The 14,827-nt window shown below is 35.4% G+C and overlaps 2 protein-coding genes across 2 annotated transcripts; both read left to right on the forward strand.

Moving 5' to 3' along the window:
* The first annotated feature begins 399 nt into the window (after window positions 1-399).
* LOC114537803 (cullin-5-like) lies at window positions 400-6,464 on the forward strand. Its single transcript, XM_028558901.1, has 20 exons — window positions 400-599; window positions 811-910; window positions 1,239-1,424; window positions 1,870-2,011; window positions 2,093-2,238; window positions 2,366-2,446; window positions 2,555-2,648; window positions 2,737-2,867; window positions 3,200-3,372; window positions 3,514-3,646; window positions 4,119-4,162; window positions 4,240-4,327; window positions 4,402-4,522; window positions 4,616-4,695; window positions 4,819-4,911; window positions 4,996-5,111; window positions 5,177-5,222; window positions 5,335-5,453; window positions 5,581-5,704; window positions 6,270-6,464. The coding sequence occupies exons 1-20, from the start codon at window positions 460-462 to the stop codon at window positions 6,462-6,464; spliced, it is 2,352 nt and encodes a 783-aa protein (XP_028414702.1). The 5' UTR covers window positions 400-459.
* A 1,418-nt stretch (window positions 6,465-7,882) lies between these two features.
* Window positions 7,883-14,612, forward strand: LOC114537826 (sestrin-1-like). Its single transcript, XM_028558924.1, has 11 exons — window positions 7,883-8,237; window positions 8,362-8,427; window positions 11,567-11,767; window positions 12,029-12,058; window positions 12,318-12,470; window positions 12,540-12,870; window positions 13,121-13,367; window positions 13,487-13,592; window positions 13,689-13,733; window positions 13,817-13,891; window positions 13,977-14,612. The coding sequence occupies exons 1-11, from the start codon at window positions 7,986-7,988 to the stop codon at window positions 14,052-14,054; spliced, it is 1,584 nt and encodes a 527-aa protein (XP_028414725.1). The 5' UTR covers window positions 7,883-7,985; the 3' UTR covers window positions 14,055-14,612.
* The last annotated feature ends 215 nt before the right edge of the window (window positions 14,613-14,827 follow it).

Consider the following 14,827-nt stretch of genomic DNA (forward strand, 5'->3'; position numbering starts at 1 on the left):
ACGACCACTTTTTTCGCGACTTTTAATGCGTCTTTTGCGCGCCTTCGTGCACAACTTAAAAGACCTTTTCATAATGACATCAAACGCTGAAAGTCTGATGTTACACGAAGTTTGATTGGTTCGATAGTTTTCTGGAGCCAATCAAATTTCGTGTAACATCAGACTTTCCGCGTTTGACGTCATTATAAGAAAGGTCTATTAACGCGTCTTTTGCGCGACTTTTTACGCGACTTAAATTTATCCTATTCATCGCGACTTTTATCGCGACTTTTTCCCCGACTTTCATTTTCATCGCGAGTTTTATCCAGTATTACTATATAGTTCAGTGGTCTACATATCGAACCCAGGCTCCTCTCCGTGTTTCGAATGTCGTCAATTTACTTAATTAATATTGAAAATTATTATAAATTTATAATCTTTGTTTTTTTTGTAATTTTTCGAGCAAAATTCGCCCCGAAAATGAGTTCTCCTTTGCTATTGAATGAAAAGGAGCAAGCCAAAGAACAATTCAATGAGAAATGGCCGGCAATGAAGCCCATAGTTATAAAAATTTTGAAACAAAAAGGTGTTACAAAGTCTGAATGGCAAGACCTCTTCTGGTAAGTTGATGAATCTTTTATGAAGAAAATGAACAGTCTGGTTTAATATAATTAAAGGTCGTTCATTACAGAATATCCAGTTTATATTGAAATGAGCTTAGTTTATTGCATTGCGGTGATTGCACCATAAATTGCTTTCCAATAGAGTTTTTAAACACAAAAGAAAGACGACAACTACAACTAAGTACTAACTAAATATAATTCCTGTTAGGGATGTCCATAAAGTTTCACAATGGGACGAGAAAGGTGTGATGAAGATCTTTGAGGCTCTCAAGTCAGTTGTATCAGAATATATCAATGATGTTCAGAGGGTAAGATATAATAATAAACTAGCTGTGTCTAATGTCAGATGATTTTACTCATCAGTGGAAGAATACTGTCAGTTAATAAGTTAACAAAACTATCTGTCAGTGTCTCTTGTTAACTCATTAGCTTGCAATGCACCCAGATGTGACCTACTTTAGTATTTTACTCTGTCTAATGCCAGATGATTTTACTCATCAGTGGAAGAGTACTGTCAGTTAATAAGTTAACAAAACTATCTGTCAGTGTCTCTTGTTAACCCATTAGCTTGCAATACACCCAGTGCCTTGCTCTGTCTAATGCCAGATGACTCATTTCTTTGATGCTTTTCACCAGATTGTTATGAAAGAAGATGATGACTCAGTTTTGCTGAAAACATATATTCAAGAATGGACAAAATTCTTTGCTCAATGTCAATATATTGCTCAGCCTTTCAAATCCCTTGAGACTCACAATGCTAAAAATAACAGTGGCAAGAAAAATAACAAAACTGGAGTTTCTGAGTCAAGCTCAATTAAAAAGGTAAGAAAATAATCTTTCATTTATCCAGTGTTACTACATGAGGAAACCTAAACTAAACTAACTTTATTTATACTAGATAGCTCTATCAGTTCTAAACTGTTCTTCCTAGAGGTCCAGTAAGGATCATCTCTTATTGATCCAGTGTTACTACATGAGGAAACCTAAACTAAACTAACTTTATTTATACTGGATAGCTCTATCAGTTTTAAACTGTTCTTCCTAGAGGTCCAGTAAGGATCGTCTCTTATTAATCTAGTGTTACTACAGGAGGAAACCTAAACTAAACTAACTTTATTTATACTGGATAACTCTATCAGTTCTAAACTGTTCTTCCTAGAGGTCCAGTAAGGATCATCTCTTATTGATCCAGTGTTTAGTGTTACTACAGGGGTAAACCTGATCTAGCGGTCTCATCAATCTAACTAATCTTTTTGAATTTCTTTAGCTGATGCTGGACACATGGAATGAAATTATATTTTCAAACATAAATAGAAAACTTCAAGCAAGTGCTATGAAGCTTGTTCATGATGAACGTGCTGGGGAATCATTTGATTCTCAATTGGTTATTGGTGTAAGGGAATCCTATGGTATGTTTATGATGTGGTTTCACTTTGGGCCTGGGATTAAAATCATTCTTTTATATCCTGGGACTTTTGTACTTATTTTAGTGAATCTCTGCTGCAGTGAAGATGATAAATTACGAATCTACAGTAAAAATTTTGAGAAGGCTTATCTTGATGCGACCAGGCAGTTTTATTCAAATGTTGCTTCAATGTACTTGGAAGAAAATGGAGTTGAACAATACATGAATTATGTAAGTATTTGACTTTAAGTTGAGGTATTCAAACTGCTTTAAGGTAATCTGCATGCTTTGGACTGTTTTTTTTGTGGAAAAGGAGCTCTGGTGAAACCTTTGGTAACTTTATTTCCATTTATTTCAGGCTCATAGTAAACTACATGAGGAAGAACATCGTGCACAAAGATATCTGGAAACGTCACAAGGATGTAACTCTTGTGAACTTGTGAGTCACTTTTATTAACTGACATTGAATTTCTTAGTCTATGAGGCAAAGTCTCTGATATGTAAGATTTTATCATTATATTATTTTCTGCTTTTTTCTCTCTCAAAGTTAAGTCAAGTTTGTGTCAATGTTCTTGTGAGTGATGTTAAAGATTGTATATTGGAAGAATGTCCTGGGTTTATTGCAGGAAACTGCACTGAAAGTGAGTCAGTTCTGTACTTTTAACTTATGGAAACTAGTATTCAAAAGGAAATATATTTTTAATGGTTCAATCCTTTGACTTTATGTAGAATTGTTAAAGATGTTTCATCTGATGGACAGGGTCTCTGATGGCGTTCAACCAATGATCAGTCACCTTGAAAATCATGTCATAACTACTGGTTTAGCTGATATGATTGGTGCAGCGGCAACAATATCTACGGTATGTCCCTTGATGATATGTCCCTTGATGATATGTCCCTTGATGATATGTCCCTTGATGATATGTCCCTTGATGATAGTTTTGTTAACTTATTAACTGACAGTACTCTTCCACTGATGAGTAAAATCATCTGACATTAGACAGAGTAAAATACTAAAGTAGACCACATCTGGGTGCATTGCAAGCTAATGGGTTAACAAGAGACACTGACAGATAGTTTTGTTAACTTATTAACTGACAGTATTCTTCCACTGATGATTAAAATCATCTGACATTAGACAGAGTAAAATAAATCACTAGTTTTTACCTTTATGATACTTTTTTCTCTTCAGGACTCAGAGAAATACGTAGACAGACTCCTGATGTTATTTAATCGATTCAGTTCTTTGGTGAAAGAAGCTTTCAATGATGATCCAAGATTTTTAACGGCAAGAGATAAATCTTTCAAAAGAGTTGTCAATGATACCACAATATTCAATATAGAATTACCAACGAATATTAAATCGTAAGTAATCTCACAATTTGTATTTACCAATTGATTTTCAAGCTGGATTATCTCTCATATAAATCATCTCTAATCCTTTTTAATCCCTCCTATTCCTCCTTAATTCGTCCTAATCCTGTACAATCTTCCAACTCATAACAGAAGTTCAAGCAAGACAGTGCCAGAGTCAAAATGTCCAGAGTTGCTGGCAAACTTCTGCGATATGTTGTTGAGGAAAAGTCCCTTCAGTAAGAAATTGACATCTGATGAAATTGAAGCAAAATTAAAAGATGTTGTAAGTACCATGATCTGGCTTTTAAGAGGAATAGTCACTTTATAACCTTTGTTTAGGTTTCCTCCTGTAGTAACACTGGATCAATAACAGATGATCCTTACTAGACCTCTAGGAAGAACAGTTTAGAACTGATAGAGCTATCCAGTATAAATAAAGTTAGTTTAGTTTAGGTTTCCTCCTGTAGTAACACTGGATCAATAAGAGATGATCCTTACTGGACCTCTAGGAAGAACAGTTTAGAACTGATAGAGCTATCCAGTATAAATAAAGTTAGTTTAGTTTAGGTTTCCTCCTGTAGTAACACTGGATCAATAAGAGATGATCCTTACTGGACCTCTAGGAAGAACAGTTTAGAACTGATAGAACTATCCAGTATAAATAAAGTTAGTTTAGTTTAGGTTTCCTCCTGTATAGTAATCTCTAGGAAGAACAGCTGTTTCCTCACATGATTATTATTTTCTTGAATGTATAGCTGTTGGTCTTGAAATATGTTGATAATAAGGATGTTTTTATGAGGTGAGTAAGCTCTCTTTCCGTGAAAGAGATTCTGTTCTTACAATCCAGATAATTCCATTATGTTCTTTATTTTCCAGGTACCACAAAGCTCATCTGACAAGAAGATTGATATTAGATTGTTCAACAGACAGTGATTTGGAAGAAAATATGGTCGAATGGTTAAGAGTGAGTTAACTTTACAATTCCTCAGTCAAAATTGTTGGATTTATCCTAAAAATGAAACCTTTTTTCGAACACAGGATGTTGGGATGCCAGCAGATTATATTAATAAACTAGCGAGGATGTTTCAAGATATAAAAGTCAGTGAAGATCTCAACCAGGCGTTTAAAGATGTTTACAGAAATCGTTCACCCATGGCAGGTGATGAAACTTGATAAAACAACTGCTTTTGAAAATTTGTAGTTCAATTTATTGTATCATTCATTACTTGAACGACGTTATTTTTTTCCATAGATTCTATAGCCATTAAGATATTGAATGCCGGTGCTTGGGCAAGAAGTTCTGAAAGGGTAGCCGTATCTTTGCCGACAGAAGTAAGTCGTCTTGACCGTGTATCTCCTCAAATTTCTATTAAACTCACGTTAAACCATCTCCCAGCAAAGTCTCCCAGCCTGTGAATCACTTCAACTGCGATTTCTTGTATATTTTTGAACCAGCTCGAAGATTTTATTCCCGAAGTTGAAGAATTCTATCGTCGAAGTCACAGCGGCCGGAAACTTCAATGGATTCATCTGATGTCCAACGGCGTGGTAAGTCTGAAAGTTTTAAACTCTTGCTATGAAAATACTTGTGTCTTGTTGCAAGTAATCGTGAATTTTCGCTTCATACCATAGATAACTTTCGCAACGGAACAGGGGAAATACGATATAGAAGTCACAACGTTTCAAATGGCAGTTCTGTTTGCTTGGAACGAGAGACGAAGCGATAAACTCTCGTTTCATGATTTAAGGTAAAAATGATTTGGAGTTTTTAGAAAGAAATGATTGAACTAAAAGTTCGAATCTTTATTGTTAGGCTAGCGACGGAACTGCCTGAATCAGAGCTTCGTCGAACATTATGGGTAAGAAATATCTATTTCTCATAACAGCGATTAAATAAACCTCTGAGCACGAGCGGTTTTAGAAAAATACATCGTGTTTATTTCATCAACTTTTCTGTCTATTTTCACCTAGTCGCTTATCGCCTTTCCTAAATTAAAACGGCAAATTCTGATATGTGATCCTGCTGTAAATTCTCCGAAAGAACTAAAAGAACAATCGACATTTTGTGTCAATCACAACTTTGCTCTAATGTAAGTTTGAACAGTCAGTTGCCCCTGTTTATCAACTCTTTTAATTGTTAAATTTTCGAAATCTATTTGGATAACTTTTACCCTATGATAGCGATCATTCATAATCATGAATCTGCTTCGTCTTTAGAAAAAATGGAAAAGTACAAAAGCGTGGAAAAATAAATTTCATTGGAAGGCTTCAGCTATCAACAGATAAGCATCGCGAGGAAGATAATGAAGCCATCGTTGCTTTGAGAATACTTCGGACACAGGTAAGATAAGCGAGAGTTTACATGAGAGTTTCATCAACTATCATTGCTTGATCAAACGAGAACAAGAGTTGTATGAGAGTTGACAAGCGAGAGTTTACATGAGAGTTTCATCAACTATCATTGCTTGATCAAACGAGAACAAGAGTTGCATGAGAGTTGACAAGCGAGAGTTTACATGAGAGTTTCATCAACTATCATTGCTTCATCAAACGAGAACAAGAGTTGCATGAGAGTTGACAAGCGAGAGTTTACATGAGAGTTTCATCAACTATCATTGCTTCATCAAACGAGAACAAGAGTTGCATGAGAGTTGACAAGCGAGAGTTTACACGAGAGTTTCATCAACTATCATTGCTTGATCAAACGAGAACAAGAGTTGCATGAGAGTTGACAAGCGAGAGTTTACATGAGAGTTTCATCAACTATCATTGCTTCATCAAACGAGAACAAGAGTTGCATGAAAGTTGACAAGTGAGAGTTTACATGAGAGTTTCATCAACTATCATCGCTTGATCAAACGAGAACAAGAGTTACTTGTCAGTGATTAATTCTTTTCGTTTTTTAGGAGGGAATTGTACGAATTATGAAAATGCGAAAAACACTATCAAACGCTCAACTTCAGACTGAACTTGTAGAAATTCTAAAAAACATGTTTATACCACAAAAGAAATTAATCAAAGAACAAATAGAATGGCTTATTGAACACAAATACATCAAAAGAGACGAAAATAATATTAATCAATTTATTTATTTAGCATAAAAATATGTACAAAAGAAATTGTTTTTTAAATTAATAATCGTAGTTTTGTTAATTTTCACTGTCTTTTTTCATAGTTGGATATTTAAATAGGAATAATACCAGGTGAGTAACCAGTGTTTCTAATATAACCAAGGAGCAGCATGGCAGCGTCTTCAAACAACTTAGCATCAAATGTGGTATCACAACTGCCAAAATAGACAAAACACTTTTCGACGTTTCAACCTGAGGGCCTTCGTCAACTCTCCTGATGAAGGCCCTCAGGTCGAAACGTCAAGAAGTGTTTTGTCTATTTTGGCAGTGTTTATTTCTGCCTATCTTTTGATAAAAACTTGGAACTGAAAGTGGCATTGCAAAGGTTATACCTAGCTGAATGATTTGTGTTTCATTGATCTCCTGATTTCAATGAGATGTGTTCATGAAATGACTATGTTTCTTAACCTTCTATAACACCATGCAACCATCTATAACACCATGCAACCATCTGCAACACCATGTAACCATCTACAACACCATACTTTTTTTAGGTATTCAATGCTAGTAGCAGAGTTGTTCTAAAGGGATTTACTGATCATACTTGGTAAGGTATATGGAAGGTTATAAAGATTGACCTTCTTTCATAATTTATAAATTTTAGAGCTGTCCATAGCATAGGTACCCAAAATTTTGGCTGTCAGAGTTTAAAAACCTCCGGCATTACAGATGGTAGAAGAGCGAGTATCCCACCCAATGCAATAAGATAACAGATTAAGGATACCCTGATAATATTACAATATAGTGGTGGTCCTTGAGCTGATCATTCCAATATATATCCGAAGAGAAGGAAATGTCTCTTGAAGTCTGAAAACCAAAAGTGGGTGTTACACATGGTTGAAGACCACGCCTAGGTGCTCCACCCAAGTCTGGTTCCAATATGATAACAGGTTGAAGTAATCACTAATCAATGATGTTATAACGATGTGAATGCTCGTGGTGGTCGTTGATTTCCAGGGAGCGAAAGGGACGGATACATGCAATTGAATGTGGGATGTAAAATCGGGATCATCTTTCCAGCACTCCCACGGTTTTTTCCCAAAGTTGTAGGTGTCCACATGTGGGATCAACATTATAAAGCAGACGTTATCAATTCGTCGATTGTAACCAAAATTCGGAGTCGTAGTAACGGCCATCTTATATCCTCAATAGTAAAATTAATATTTTTAACTCCGGAACGACTACATTTGATATATTTAAATCAATAATCCCTGTAGTATAAAACAATAAACACTATTTATGTCCATGTTGTTTCTGATGCAATCTTAAAATTATATTTCTGGGGGCGTGTACCATGACACCACAAATACTGCATCCTGATTGGCCAGAGCCCGGAAGTCCTCGTTTCTGATTGGTTACATTTTGTTCGGCACACTGAAATTTTCCATGGATTTCCTGTAGACAATGGCGGGCAGACTAACTTTATACTCCAATATGAGATGACATTTTGAAGTATTTTCCGAGCATACAACGCTGTTTTCCAACCAAATAATGAGCCAGGGACAAAAGAAATACATCGAGGGGAGTGATTCTCTTCATTTTAATCTACTCGCCCTCTGTTCCAGAGATTTATCACGTCGAAAACACATTCTCGATTTGGTTCGCCATCGGGCTGAGGAGCTGGCAAACGATCGACAGACTGAAGTATTGAAAGCTTATCTTCCAGCTATTCTGCGACTGTCAAATGTTTGTCCATTTGAAGATGTACGCAAAGGATTAACGATACTTTTGCAAGAGTTAAAGGTCAGTTAAACTGAAAATATCAAACGCAATTGTCAATTGAAATTATTGAAAATGACGGCCGCGAATGACTTTTGTCAAATTTGACATTTGTGTAAAGGAATTATTTTTGTTTCATCTTCAACAGGAGAACGGGGAAAAAGTGCCGCGGAAGGTTCATGTGGGACCATCGTTTTTTATTCCTTCAAAAGAGGTTTGTAAAATATACAATATATATTTTAATTCGGCGGGGAAGAGTCTCAAAATGTATATAAAGAAATTATTAATAACTGTTTTGTGTATTTTGTGGGATGAACGAAAGTAACATTTGCAGCTGCGCTTTGAATCTGCGATATATTCGTTTACTCAAATGCTTTTTTGCTTGGCGAAACTTAAAAAAGCACTCCTAGTTGAACGGAAATGATCATTTTATTGTTATTCATAATTTCAAGCTCTTAAAAGCAACAAAAATTTGTGAAATATTGTTACGTAATATTTAACAATTATTGCATTCTTGTCCACAATCACCAACGTGGCCGCTGGGAAAACCCTTAAAACTTCGTAAAAAACTATGTAGTCTTTGAACTAAGCAAGAACTTTATTCATTCTTTTAAACTTTGAGTGAAAACGACACAAGAATCCCAGATAATATATTATATTGAATACTAAAGCTCTTATTCAAATGTTGAATGTTTTTTTGCACGTTTCAAATCTAAAGCCCAGATAGATCATAAGTTTCGTTTAGTTTTTTAGTCTCAAGAATCCTCTGAGCTTCAGTGGTTAGTTTATGCCCAAGATATAAGTTTAAACATAATTATTTCTTGTCGTATTTTATTTTCTCCTGAATATTTCCCAGCGTTTGTCATGTTAATAATAATGTGGTCAATAAATTTAATATGTTGTTAATCATTTGGTTTAACCACAAATTGAAGGGGTAATCGAGAATAGTTTTGTTTTTGCTGTGGGCTTTTGCAAGTTATGAATTCAATATTGTATACATGATGCAGTGTCTGATACCCTGTTGTGAGACCTGTTTTCATGAAAAAGCAATATAAATTGTTGATTTCTCCATGGATGATTTAAGCAAATTAGTCATGGCTTTAACTTTGACTAGAATAACTCATTATTGTTTTTTAAGCATTGCGGGATATTCACGCTTTGTTTACTTATAAAAAACCTCAAAATTTTAAAGATAAATAGCAATTAATATTCTTCTGTTCTTGACCACATATAAATTGTTTATAAATGCTGGTGATATTTCTCATTTTCTCCTTAAGTATTTAAGAGTATTTGTATGCAACATTGAGCTATATTTGGGGCATAACAATGCTAACAATGTCAATTGTTTAGCTTCATTGTAATCAGGTAATGGTCAACATTAAAAGGGGAATTGCATAAAAATACATTACTAGACATTACTAGTTTATTGTGTTAGCAAGAAACACTGTAAAATAGTTATGTTGACTAGTGAGGTTCAAAATCATCTCTAACTAGACAGAGCTTCTTTCTTTTCAAATGATGTGTTTGTTCTCAATCAATCCAGTCTATTCGAATTCAAAATTCTGTTTACATTAAGTAATTCCAGATGATGACATTAGGCTAATTGAATCTATCCTGTAAGGGTTATCAGCAAATACCAATTCTACCAAAATTTTACTTGCTTTGTTGTGTCAAAATCTGTGAACCTTTCTTGTAACCTGCTCAAGCGATTAAATTTGTTTCAAGCTAATTGGATCTCATATCACTAATGGCTGGCTCATTGCAAGTAAAACAACTATAGCAATTCTTCAAGGTGTTATTCACACTGAGAATAATAAACCAGGTGTATATTACCCTGTCAAACTGCTTTCATTAGCAATGTTTTGTGAAGTAAACTGCGTGACCTTCAAGGATTAAATTACAAAGTTTGTCTGGTTGCCTTGGATAATTCTGATGATGCATGTTGACTTAAGATTTTTGGTGTCAAACCTCGTTTTATTGTTAAGAACATGATCTAATGTGCATAATATCTTGCATGTATTCAAAAATTCTAACCCTTCTGTTACATAACTATATTTTATAGCTTTCGTTTCCGCCGAATTGTCCCCAGACAATTACCAGGATGTTTATGACGCACAAATGTGGTTATCCCTGCTAAAAATTCATTCATGCAATGTCTTCCCATTTGGAATCCTACCCCCGTTAAGATATTTTGAATGATTTTGTCTTTGTGGAAAAACCTGTTGCATGAACGTGATAAAACGTGGGATGATTGATAAGGCCATTCATTAGAAAACAATGAACTATATTACGAAAAGAACGTGACTCTAGTGAGACAGTGTTTAGGTAATTATTCTATACAACCAGGGTGCGGCTTTGTTAAAGCAATTTCAGTACGTAACCTCATTGTAACATTTATCATTTACGCACGTATTTAAAACTATTTTTCGCCTGCAAACCTTATCACCATCAAGACTCATAACCGAATTATATCACGCTGAGATTAAAACAAATATCCCGGCTGGATTGTCTACGCAGTATCTGCGCTAGATACACTGTGAAAATTCTGTAAACATTGCGCATTTAGATAGTTTGTGGAATTGTGTTTTCATAATCGTTAAATAACTGATATACCTGCACAGGCTGCACTGTCATGTTTTAGCTAGCGATGCTTTTCAGTTTATGCGAAACATATGTGTAAAATTTATAAGTTTGTTTTTATGACCTTGAATGTACGTGATAAATATAGAAAGAAGGTCAGAAATCTAGAAGTCCCCACGTCATATTTTCGGAAGAGGAAATAGTGAAATATTATTGCGTATATGGGTCAAGTTCCCACGTTGACGTGCCAGGATTTACTTACCATCAACTGTCATTTCTTGACGAGAGCAAGAGTTGCATGAGAGTTGACAAGCGAGAGTTTACATGAGAGTTTCATCAACTATCAATGCTTGAACAAACGAGAACAAGAGTTGCATGAGAGTTGACAAGCGAGAGTTCACATAAGAGTTTCATCAACTATCATTGCTTGATCAAACGAAAACAAGAGTTGCATGAGAGTTGACAAGCGAGAGTTTACATGAGAGTTTCATCAACTATCATTGCTTCATCAAACGAGAACAAGAGTTGCATGAGAGTTGACAAGCGAGAGTTTACATGAGAGTTTCATCAACTATCATTGCTTCATCAAACGAGAACAAGAGTTGCATGAGAGTTGACAAGCGAGAGTTTACATGAGAGTTTCATCAACTATCATAGCTTCATCAAACGAGAACAAGGGTTGCAATATAGAGTCATACAAAGTTGCCCACCCTGTGGACATTCATCATTCGTGGTCAGACTAAACAACTTTCTTATTTCTCGTTTTCTTGCAGGTGATTCCATTGAATGGTAATAAAGATGATACTGAGAGTTTACTGGTTGAATCATTCCTAGCAAGCGGTCGTCTCACCCACGTTCATTGGTTAATGGGTTATCATCCTCAGTACTTGGAGTGTTTTCTAAACACTCATTTCTACCTCATGAGGGCGGAAGGTCCACTGCCTTTCGATTGGAGATGTTACATTGCAATCTTGGTATGTCCTCTTAGCCGTGTTGAGTGCAACCGAACTACTTAACTGAACAATGAACCGCTCAAAATCAGAAGCCCTCGTAGTAGTTTATAATATCTTATGCCCTTCCATATAACTTCTGTTCAATCCATTCTTAGATCTTCTTCCCGGATTTTTATATCAGTTTCCTCTTTTTTCATAGTATTTTTCGTTATGAGCATACTTATTATGATATAGTTTTTTTCCCGTCAAAAATGTTTTTAATTTTTTATTATTCTCTTTTAGGCTGCAAGTCGCCATCGTTGCTGTTATCTGGTAGGTCTTTTTTTATGACATTTAAAAACTACGCTAAAAATTCCTAAAGAGAAGAAAGAAAAAACATATGATGTTTAAGACTTACCAAGACTGCTTAGTTCATCTTGTATGCTTCTGTCTTGACTTGTTCTGCAAAGAAAATCGTCAAGGATAATCATTTTTCCTTCCCTGTTTAACTAGAAGAGTAATTTATACATATTTCCTGACATGAGTGTACTGTAGTTGTCTTTGGGATGTTAAAATTTGCGTTCATTACCAGGTGAAGTTGTACGAGTCAGAGTTTTTGAAGAATGAAGGTGATCCGAAGTGGTTGAAAGGTTTGGAACACATTCCAAAGAAACTGTATAATTTGCATAATATCAACAAAATCTTGGCACATCAACCTTGGACGGTGAACTCAGATCATATGAAGGTAGATACTGCTTTGTGTTGGTACATGAGAAATTCCATCAGAACTAATGAATATGGCGTCTTTATATAGGATCTTCGTGAGGGTGAAGATAGTTGGTCTTTATCTGAATTAGTTCAGGCGATCACCATCTTGATTCACTTCCACTGTCTATCAAGTTTCGTGTATGGGTGCGGGGTGACCCCAGAGATCGACCTCGAAGGTGGACATACCTTCAGACCTCCCTCGTTAACCACAGATCATGATTCGAACGGGCTGGATAATGATGTTCATACAGGGAGGTCTAGGGACAATAAGGAACTCGTAGCGTTGATGAATGCCGTCTCGGAGAAACAGAAAGATCAAGGCGAGGTCTCGGTCGAGAAAATACGTCAAGAATTCGAAAATATAGCTTCTGATGAAGGTACGTCCAAGTGATTTCTGATTTTGATGAATGAATTTTGATTCGCAATATTGCTGCGTTTTTGCAGGGGCATTTTGATGGATGTGAACGAGTGAATTACTTACGCATGTTCAAATAAGAGTTCTTATACATCAGAGCAATCGTGACTAATCACTCGTTCACATCTACCAAAAGAAGAAAATCGCAGCAAAAATTGCAACGTTTAATTTTACTTTTAACGAGCTTTTTATTTCATTTTTTCTCAATTCAGTGGTAAACGTGAGTTATTCTGACAGCACGTGCACCCCGGAACAAAGTTTCTCTCATTACCTCAAGGATCCAAATTTTCGTTACAAGGATTTTGCTGATACGAGAAATGAAAACAATCAGCGATCATTGAACGTCAACGAATATTCTTGGGAAGAATATGGTTTCTCGCTGGTCGATAGATTCTACCCGGAAATGGGACAATTACTCGATGAGAAGTTTAAAGTTTGCGAAAACTTAACCTATAACACGTAAGCTGGAAACATACAATGTAAAAACAGTTTTAAAAATTCTGGACAGAATGCATAATATTCCATCTTCTAAAGTACATGCCAAGATGCTTGACCGAATTTTTGTGTATCATTTCTAGTGTTGGAACGGAAGAAAGTGTTGACACAAGAGCGTTCAGACAAGCAACCTGGAACTACATTCATCTGTTGTTTGGTCTTTTTCACGATGATTACAGATATAATGAGGTAGAATCATCTTTATCGAGTCTTTGCAAGCAAGCTGACTTTAATATACACCTCAATTGTATCATCATTACAACTTCACCGTTTCTGCATTTTTAGGTGAACAGTTTAATGGAAAAAAGTTACAAGACATACATTAAGAAGGTATTTACAGTCCGTGCATATCCCATATTCTTCGTCTTTTTTGGAACTCACAGTCTGTTTTGCTAATTACAAAATTTTTTTAGGTCGTTTGCTTTCCCGGACAAACAACTCAAGACGATTATCTTAATTGTCTTCGACAACTCACTCACTCTGAAAAGGTAAGATTTAGATGTGCTAAAGAAGCTATTTCCTGTTAGATTGCTGGGATATTTCGTAAATTAAGATCTTTTTCTTTCTACCCAGGTTCATATCAACCTCATCGCGTTTGAATCTCGTATGCAGGCAGAGTTGTTATATGCTCTTCGAGCAGTCATGAGGTAGCCTCTGGTTATGTTTGTAAACAAAAATATAGTATTATATAGTAGAGTAATGATATAGAATAGAGTTTATCCTTTGGCACTCAGTGTGAAATTTAACTTATTGAATACGGAGATTTAGATACGAACGGTTTTAGCGATTTGTGGATGGGGCAATTGGTGTTATTTTACGAATCTGTGTCTCTGTTTTATGTGATACAGTAGAAAAAAGTTATCCCTTGTTCTACGATGAAAACTCTGGGTATAAAAGAATATCCACAACTAATATTGCTCTTTCCCAAAGAGCTTCTTAAGTTAGTTCACTTTGTTTACATCGGATATTTTTGAACGGTTTGAACCAGAATTGCTTCTGAAATGTTTTCCAAAGTTGAACTCTCAATTTAGTGAAGTCATGAAATGTTGGTTACTGTAGGTTTTGCCCTAAAAGACTTCACAAAACTAAAATCTTGTCAACACTGATCGTCAATTGTCGATAGTCAACTGTCGATAGTCCATTTTTACTATAGTTTATTTATATTTATTGTGCAGAAATTATATATTTCTGCTCAAAAACCATTTTGTTTTTCTCAATAAGCCATGATTTTGGAAAATTTGTATACATGTAGATGTTTAAATAAAAATCTTTCAACGATGTTCTGTGAATTTTCATTGACCACGGTTGCTCTGTATAGAAATCTTTTTCCACTATCACTTTTGAGAAAATACCTGGTGAAATATGAAACAATAAAAGTACTATGCTATCTGTTGGTAGTTTAATGGTGAAGAAAATGGTATTTT

This window comes from Dendronephthya gigantea, unplaced genomic scaffold (genome assembly GCF_004324835.1).
Source record: "Dendronephthya gigantea isolate DGI-Jeju-01 unplaced genomic scaffold, DenGig_1.0 000165F, whole genome shotgun sequence".
Lineage (NCBI taxonomy): Eukaryota > Metazoa > Cnidaria > Anthozoa > Malacalcyonacea > Nephtheidae > Dendronephthya > Dendronephthya gigantea.